The sequence below is a fragment of the Rosa rugosa genome, chromosome 3, assembly GCF_958449725.1.
Source record: "Rosa rugosa chromosome 3, drRosRugo1.1, whole genome shotgun sequence".
Lineage (NCBI taxonomy): Eukaryota > Viridiplantae > Streptophyta > Magnoliopsida > Rosales > Rosaceae > Rosa > Rosa rugosa.
The window spans coordinates 51,115,592-51,123,718 of record NC_084822.1 but is presented as its reverse complement, the minus strand read 5'-3'; the positions used below and the strand labels follow the sequence as shown (position 1 = coordinate 51,123,718).

Here is an 8,127-nt window from a genome sequence, read left to right as displayed (position 1 = left end):
AAGAAATGTAAGGAACCTATTATTGAAAGAGGCCACGTTCATTACTTTACTTTGATCGGTTTTCAGTTGTATGATTGAGACTTTGTCTGTTTAATAAAAAATGCACGCCCAACTCACACCTGCACATAGATTAAGCGTACTCAAACTTGTGATCAAATTATTGACTTATTGAACTCATTTTCAGAAAGAAAATAAAAGCCAAAGCATTAAAAAGAAAAAAGAAAAGGGATATCAGAAAAATGAAGGAATATTCTTTCGACCACTAGCCCTTCATATATCAATACTATAAACGATGCTTTTGGTATTCTTATGTACGAATTTGCATAACGATAGTTCTCAAATATTTCGTGATCTTACAGTATTGCATGTGTATTTTTTTTTTTTTTGAGAATTTTCATGTGTATTTTTAAAGACTAAAAGTTTGTTTGTTAACAATGTATATGTGTAGGTTTTAGTAATATGAATCACCTGATGTGGTTGAGTGTTCTAGCATGGAACTCTCATGTGTAGGATTCGAGTTCCAACTCTTACAAGTTTATGATTTGAGAGGCCTTCGGGTTGGTGTGCCTGTGACGGGGGATTAGTCTAGTTTTGCTGGGATGTCCTCATGAATCTCAGTCTGAATATTGACTGGATATGTGTTACTAACTCGCTAATGTAATCGAGGTGACTTGCTATCTAATCCCGATAAAAAAAGAATATGTAAGGAAATTATCTAAAAAAATCACCCATCGCGTTTAATCCTTTTAGAATCTGCAGATAAATATTCCAGTTGCAGATAATAAGTGAACCAACCCAAGTTGGTAAGTAAAAGATTCTGGATTTGCTTCCATTTTGATATGAGCCATTTTATTTTTGTCTTACTTCTTAGAAAGTAATATGCATCAAACAGTCAACTGATGCGTGGGAGAGCACGCGCTTGCGCTTGAGAAATCAAATTAAAATTATTTCCAAATCTTTTCGAGATTCTTTTCACTGAAACGAAATTAAACCAGGCAGGAAAAAAAAAAGGGTTCATTTCAGGAAAGTCTACAGAGTACTTGCTGTTCCAGCTTTCAGTGTGATCCCACACATTTAGTTGAGATTCCATTTCATTTCTGTGTTTCTCCTTGTACACAAACTTGACTCCCTACCCTCCTATGAGAGAAGGAGACAGAGGCATTAATCACCTTCTTTCATCATTGGTCTTCACCAATCCATTCTCCGTGTTTTTTTGATTTCATATATTCTGGGTTTTCCGGGAAGGCCCAGAATAAGAAAGCAGCTTCAGGCTTTTAACTTCTCTGTGATTTCTCTATCAAGTTCTCTACTTGAGAAGATGACTATCGAGCCAGTACTTGATGACCAAAGAGATCAGTTTCCTCTTGGAATGCGAGTTCTTATCGTCGATGATGATGTCACTTGCCTGCGGGTCTTGGAGACTATGCTTCATAAGTGCCAATATCATGGTGTGTCTATGTTCCTTCTGTTCTCACTTTTTTTGGATTTTGTTATCAAGCTTTTTTGCTTTTGTTTGGTATTGAAATTTTGTTCTTGTTTCTTTTCGCATGCTATAAACATAATCTATTTGTGATTTGAGTGTACCTTGGCTTTTCTGCCAATGTCTAAATTTGATATCTTCTTCTTAAATATCTGTTCTTGACAAGATTCAATACTTCATAAGATTTTCTCTTAGATATCATAGTTAGATAGAGGAGATCAAGCGGATTCTCAACTATGTTCAAATTCAGTTGTTTATGTTATTGTCTATTAGGTACTATCATATCATCGGATCTCTTTATTGGATGACTTGTTGATTGCGCCATCTGCTTTTGCATCTGCACTTTCAGTTTTAACACTCTAGAAGATAGGTGTGTTTATATAGTTTTTGTGTTGGATTTTGCAGTTACGGCTACCAGTCATGCATTTACTGCATTGGAGTTGTTAAGAGAAAACAGGAACAAGTTTGACTTGGTTATCAGTGATGTCCAAATGCCAGACATGGATGGATTCAAGTTGCTCGAGCTCGTTGGGCTTGAGATGGATCTCCCTGTTATAAGTAAATCCACGACCATTGTTCACAATCTCCATTATGTTGTCCCTAGCTTCTTCTTTTCACTATATAAAGTTTTAACTTCTAACAATTGAAGACAGCATCGTGATAAGTTAGTTATACAAGTCAAAGAACAAAGTTTTCGGTTTTAACAAGAAGTCTTCATGGTGTGCAAATGTTGCAGCTAGAACGTTGTAGATATCTACTATTTGTAAAATTGAACCATATACAACAAATTCTGACAGTCTAAAGTTTCTTAAAATTTGCAGTCAATTCTTAGACTTGTGATAGCATATCTGCAGCTACCTCTTTTTTCTTTTTCTTTTGTAGTCTGAACTCGATTATTAATTATGAAGTGTGATATTTTCTTAGTGTTGTCCTCAAATGGAGATAGAGAACTTGTGATGAAGGGAGTAACCCATGGAGCTTGTGATTATCTGGTAAAGCCTGTCCGAATTCAAGAGTTGAAGAACATCTGGCAACATGTTGTCAGGAGAAAGAAGGTTGATTCGAAGGACCGGACAAATTCTGGCAATCAGGACAAGTCTCATATTGGAAATTGTGGTGGAGGCATGGCTAATTCGGATCAGAATGTGAAGCTCAATAAAAAAAGGAAGGATCAGAATGAGGATGAGGATGACAATCGTGATGAGGATGGGTATGACAATGATGATCCTTCAACCCAGAAAAAGCCTCGCGTTGTTTGGTCTGTAGACCTGCATCGCAAGTTTGTTGCTGCTGTTAATAAGTTGGGCATTGACAGTATGTTCTTCAACTCTCGTCTAAGTTACTTGAGATTTCTGATACTCCTTAATGTGTTGAATTTTTCATCTTTAAACTTTCTACAATTATAGCCTGGACTCAAAACTTGTACTAGTGAATAGGCAATTCATGAGTCCTGTATGCGTAAAGCTTCTTTCATGAATTAAGTTTTTTTTTTTTTTTTTTCATTACTAATTGCTTGGCTTAATTTGTTTGGATGCAGAGGCTGTACCCAAAAAGATTCTAGATTTGATGAATGAGGATAACCTTACTAGAGAAAATGTGGCAAGCCATCTCCAGGTATGAATGCCGATATTTCGTCAGTTCAACAGTTTTTATTTTCTGTTTCCGGGAGCTTACCCTTCTTTTTCTTTTTTCTTTGTTCCATTGCAGAAATTTAGACTATATCTTAAAAGAATCAGTTGCGTAGCAAACCAACAAGCTAATATGATGGCAGCTATAGGCAGTTCGGATTCTTCTTATTTGCGAATGGGTTCTTTCAACGGAGTTCGAAATTACCATGCATTGACTGGACCTGGGCAGTTTAACAACACTGGTTTTAGATCCATGCCACTTAATGGGATGATTGGTAGAGTGAACACTCCTGCTGGTCTGGGTCAGCATTGCCTGCCATCTTCAGGATCAATTAAGTTGGGTCATGGACAACATCCAAGCAACTCGATTCTTGATCAGGGCTTATTTCCTGGAAACCGTAATGGAAGTATGTTTCAAGGAAATTTGGAACTTGATCAACGGCACAGTAAAGGTGCTACCTCCGTGCGGGACCTCTCTGCTGGTATCAATGGTACACCAGTTTTTCCCATTGCCGGTGGTCTTTCAGATGCAAAACTGATTGTCAGTAGATCAAGTGATGCTGTTGGGCTTACAGACGACCCAATCTTAAGACATCCTCGAGATTTTGAAGGTGGAAGAGAATATGTAAACCAGTCTTCACTTTCAGTGGCTCCTTTAAAATCTGATTTTTCTGCCCCCTTTCTGGATCATGGTAGGTTGAATGACAGCTGGTCAAGCGCTGCTCAGTCATCTGCTTTCCGATCAAATTCTTTTCCATCAAGTAATATGAGGGACAATATACCTGTTGTAATGTCCTCGCAACTGCGGAACTGTCAGTTTGATGTTCCTTCTATAAATTCAGTCTCCAGTCAATTGCAGGATCCAAGAACAGAAATGTTGATCCAACCTTCTGCAATTAGTAGCACTGCTGAGCAGATAATTGATAGTGATCCAACTCAGGGGTGGGTGTGGATGGATCATAAGCAGGATTCCCCATACCACCACTCGGATGCTATAAGTAGCTCCATGAACTCTTTGATGCCTGCTAATATTCCCGTGGCTTTTGACCAGAATTTGGACTCAAAAGGCACAACTTTACAAAGAAACATGGACTTCAATTCCATTGGACAGTCAAATTTTCTTGATCCTTTGCACATAAAATTTGATGAGGTTGAAAGATCAGTGGAGGCATCAATGAACTTGAAGCCAGGGTACACTATGGACCAACGGAAGCCACAGGGTGGGCTAGTATCAAATAATTATGGGTTATTGGATGATTTAGTGAGTGCAATGACAAATCAGGTATGAAACCTAAGCACTCCTCCTTCAGTTTTCTGAAAGCTTAGTAGAAATGAGTACTTTCATTCTATTAACAGCCTAGCCTCTGATCTGATAAGAGTATATACTTGTATACTGAGAAGTGATAACAGTCATTATAGGTGCAGCTTAGTTTTCATTTCCCTATTAATTCTGTTACATAAACTTGGTAAAATTCACAAAATTGAACTGAAGAATTTTTTGCTTACAATCATCACATGTTTCATTTTATCTTCTTGATGTGAATAACATGAACTTGGTGATGCAGCTGGAAAAGAGATGAGGCGACATCAATGGGAAGGAGACTTCAACATGAGAAGTGGAAAGATCCAGAACGTACTGTTCTTTGCGAGATGAGTTTCATAGCATTTGTGTAGGTGTCTCTACATTCATCAAAAGTTTTGTATTTTGTTAGCAGCAAAACAACTTATTCGGACTCTGTCTCCATTAGTCAGTCTTTTTAGTTAGATGATGATGAGCAGTCAGTTTCTGGTTAATTGAACAAATAAGGGCTTTGCTACGTACTGATATGAAAGGGCATTGTCCGTTTCTAGGGTAGTTTTAATGATAATGCAGCTTTAACTATACAATGCTTAATGCTTTGCCTTCCCTTTGGCTCATTTTAAGCATTTAAACAGCTGTAGCATGAGGCTCATTTTCGCACATGCACTTTCATACTTTGCTTCTTTCCCCTTCTTTTTTGGCCACAAGATTAAGGATAGATTAAGATAATGACAGGAGTACCTACAACATCATCGTCTGACCAAGAACATTTTCTAATTTTTGGTGAGGTGTGTAATGTGCCTTAACAAACGACCATTTCATAATTATGCAATTAATAATTGGTTTTTGATTCTTTGAATAGCTTATGATAAATCACAATCATTAAACACAATCCCATTTATAATCTTTTCACGGACCACATTAGTACCAAACCAACCACTTCCTTCAAAGGCCAAATCAACTGAATTCTCATGATTAACAATGTCCAACTGTGAGTTTCACTTCAAACTTTTAACAGTACCGGAAGATTTCAGTTGGTATTGGTGAGGAAATAGCGAGTGAAGGCATCGTGGTATTGCGGAAGCAATCCAATTCTCATGTCAATGCCCTTGTCATCCTTTGGATTCTGCATGAAATAAATAACCTCTGTCACTGGAGCGACCAACGGAGAAGCATAATCTGCTTCTCCTTGTAAGAAACCAACCTTGTGGAAGGGCATTCTGGTCCAATCAGACACTAAGGTGAGCTCCTTGAGAGGAGGTAGAGAAGTCTGCTGGGATCCACCACCTGCAACCGCCTCCATGTACGACTTGACGTACTTGTTTGTCACAGACTTCTTGGCTTCTCTTATCTTGTCAACAATGGCTTTGTGGTCGGATTGGTCAACAACCTGTGAGGCAGTGAGCGCAACAGAGGCCAGGACGTAAGCGTTGCCGGTGAAACCTTGAGGAAGTGGAGGGTCCACCTTGTTCCTCGCGTCCACAGCAAATTGCAAGCACACCATTGTTTCCATGCTCAATCCTAAAGCCAAAGTCTTCGCCTGAAATCCACATGCGTTGTATATACATTTATAGAGTTCACACAGACATTGTAACGTTGTGATGAATAATTGTTGCGCGTAAAGATCAATAGTGGAAGGAAAGCAAATATTCATGGAGTTCAAGTTTGGCCTTTTAGTTTTTGCAAGCTAGAAATTTACCTTCCAGAGGTGAGCTGCTACAAGTTCAAAGGAGGAACATGAAAAGTTGTCACCAACAACCTGCTTCTTCAAACAGTTGAGGAATGCACTGCTCAAATGAAAGGTCTTGTGAACATAATTATCATCATCATTGCTACTCTTGATCATCAGGAGATCAGTGGATGCAACTGCTGCTGCTGATTGCATTATCAGTTGATATAAATGATCTATGGCAGCAGCCCTACAGCTAACCCCTTCATCGTCATCGTTATCGTCATCATGACATGAATAATTGTCAACCATCATCAACAGTGCGTCTCTATCGTGCACCAGTACTACTGGTTTAGGCTGCAGCTCATCATCCATTATGACGTCTAATTTGTTTTTATTTGGTTTGATAGCAGAATTAGAAGCCCATGCACACATAAACTCATATGCAGCTGGTCCATCAAACAACGAGTGGCTGATGCCAATGCCAATTGAGTACCCTCCGCATCCAAACTTGGTCACCTACATTAAATTCATGTATTCCACCAAAACAAAACCCTAATTAATGATCACAAAATATAAAAATTAAGAGATGATTTATCTTAAATTATTAACTTGTTTCAATTAGGAAGAAGAAGAAGAGGATGCTAGCTTATGCATGTATGGAGGATTAATTCTTTAGGTATGAACCTGAGCAGCAACTAAAGGCATCTGAGAGAAATGATCTTCATGTTGATCATCAAGCACAGGAGGAGGAGGCTTGTAAACCAAGTTTCCGAAGAAGTCATTATATTGAGAGAGGTCTCCAAGCTCTGATATCTTAACCACAGTGGCTGCCTTGGCAAGAACAGCACCTTTGTTGTTGCACAACAAGTTAAGACCGCCAAGCGACTGCTTAGAATTATTAGTCTCATGATAAACATCATTAGATCTAAGGACTTTGTCGTCGTCGGTGGAGCTGGTCATGATCAATCTACCTCCCGCTGGGTACCAAATGGATAAAGTCTCTTCCAAGCCTGACTTCAAGCTTTGAAAAACTGAATCAAGCGACCAAATTCGATTATGATCAACAGAGGAGGTGGTGGGATATTTGTAAAAGAAAACCAAGTACATAAGAAGTGGACACTGGCGGTCCAAGTTTGAGAGGCTGACAACTTTTGGAGGCTGCTGCAAAACTGGTGCAGAAGACACCAGTACGGTTTCGGTGATTGAAACTTTACTGATCAAGTATTCATCATGATCATGATCACCTAATTCAGTACTACTGGCCATATTTGATCAGTACGTAGCTACAGGACTAGCTAGTAGTAACTAATATAACCAGACTGTTTCTGTCAATAAAAGTGTGAGAGAAGGGAAGCAAGGAGCTGGTAGATATATAGACATCCGAGAATGAAGAGGTACAGTACTAGTGGTACTGTAGCCAATCATTTTAGCAGTTAATTATTTATTTATAGATGATTGAGGCGGCTTTAATTTGCATTTGCATGCTACTGTAGTTCAAAGTAGTCCCTGTATTATTCATACGGTGATCGATCTGTCTCGCACCATATGGAGGAAATATATAATGACCCACTATATAGCTAGCTAGCTAGCTACTGATCGATCATTTGTCTATGTTACATTATTGGCACGTCTATGACCTTCGAGTTTATGGTCTATGTTTCTGTATTAACCTTCAACCTTGTCTATTATCCATTTTATTTCACTAGTGTAGTAATATGATCCCAATTAATAATTAACAACGCCTATATATCTCTCAGCTCCGTTAAGAGAGAAACTTGCTTTCTGTTTTGCTGAAGGTGGACTTGTGAATTGATCGATCGGAGGAAGAAGCTAGGAGTGGTGGGGTTCAACATGTACAGTACAGGTTGTCATTATTGTGTGAGATAGAGAGAGAGGGCTAGCTAGGGTTAGAGCTAGGATAGGGTTTGCAGGTGACTCTTCAATCTTGAGAGCAAGTTCACCCATTGAGCTTGACCGGTCAAGACTATTCATTGTTTTTTTGCCTTGTATTTCTACTATCGAGGCTGGCAGGTCAGATATTGTTCAC

General features: G+C 38.8%; 2 protein-coding genes across 2 annotated transcripts; one reads left to right on the top strand and one right to left on the bottom strand.

Moving 5' to 3' along the window:
• The first annotated feature begins 973 nt into the window (after positions 1 to 973).
• Positions 974 to 4,958, top strand: LOC133739981 (two-component response regulator ARR12-like). Its single transcript, XM_062167807.1, has 6 exons — positions 974 to 1,448; positions 1,886 to 2,038; positions 2,405 to 2,794; positions 3,018 to 3,094; positions 3,188 to 4,390; positions 4,674 to 4,958. Exons 1-6 carry the CDS (start codon positions 1,319 to 1,321, stop codon positions 4,686 to 4,688), a joined length of 1,968 nt encoding a protein of 655 aa, XP_062023791.1. The 5' UTR covers positions 974 to 1,318; the 3' UTR covers positions 4,689 to 4,958.
• Positions 4,959 to 5,221: 263 nt separating this feature from the next.
• Positions 5,222 to 7,457, bottom strand: LOC133739934 (brassinosteroid-related acyltransferase 1). Its single transcript, XM_062167760.1, has 3 exons — positions 6,765 to 7,457; positions 6,108 to 6,596; positions 5,222 to 5,948 (listed from the first exon to the last, which is right to left on the bottom strand). Exons 1-3 carry the CDS (start codon positions 7,344 to 7,346, stop codon positions 5,439 to 5,441), a joined length of 1,581 nt encoding a protein of 526 aa, XP_062023744.1. The 5' UTR covers positions 7,347 to 7,457; the 3' UTR covers positions 5,222 to 5,438.
• Positions 7,458 to 8,127: the final 670 nt, after the last annotated feature.

Excerpts from the sequence above, each read along its gene's own strand:
- LOC133739934 (XM_062167760.1), bottom strand. The coding sequence starts at position 7,346 with ATGGCCAGTAGTACTGAATTAGGTGATCATGATCATGATGAATACTTG. Across the intron at positions 6,597-6,764 it reads TGCCTTTAGTTGCTGCTCAG|GTGACCAAGTTTGGATGCGG; the intron begins GTTCATACCTAA and ends AATTTAATGTAG. Across the intron at positions 5,949-6,107 it reads TAGCAGCTCACCTCTGGAAG|GCGAAGACTTTGGCTTTAGG; the intron begins GTAAATTTCTAG and ends TGTGGATTTCAG.
- LOC133739981 (XM_062167807.1), top strand. The coding sequence starts at position 1,319 with ATGACTATCGAGCCAGTACTTGATGACCAAAGAGATCAGTTTCCTCTT. Across the intron at positions 2,039-2,404 it reads GATGGATCTCCCTGTTATAA|TGTTGTCCTCAAATGGAGAT; the intron begins GTAAATCCACGA and ends ATATTTTCTTAG. Across the intron at positions 3,095-3,187 it reads ATGTGGCAAGCCATCTCCAG|AAATTTAGACTATATCTTAA; the intron begins GTATGAATGCCG and ends GTTCCATTGCAG.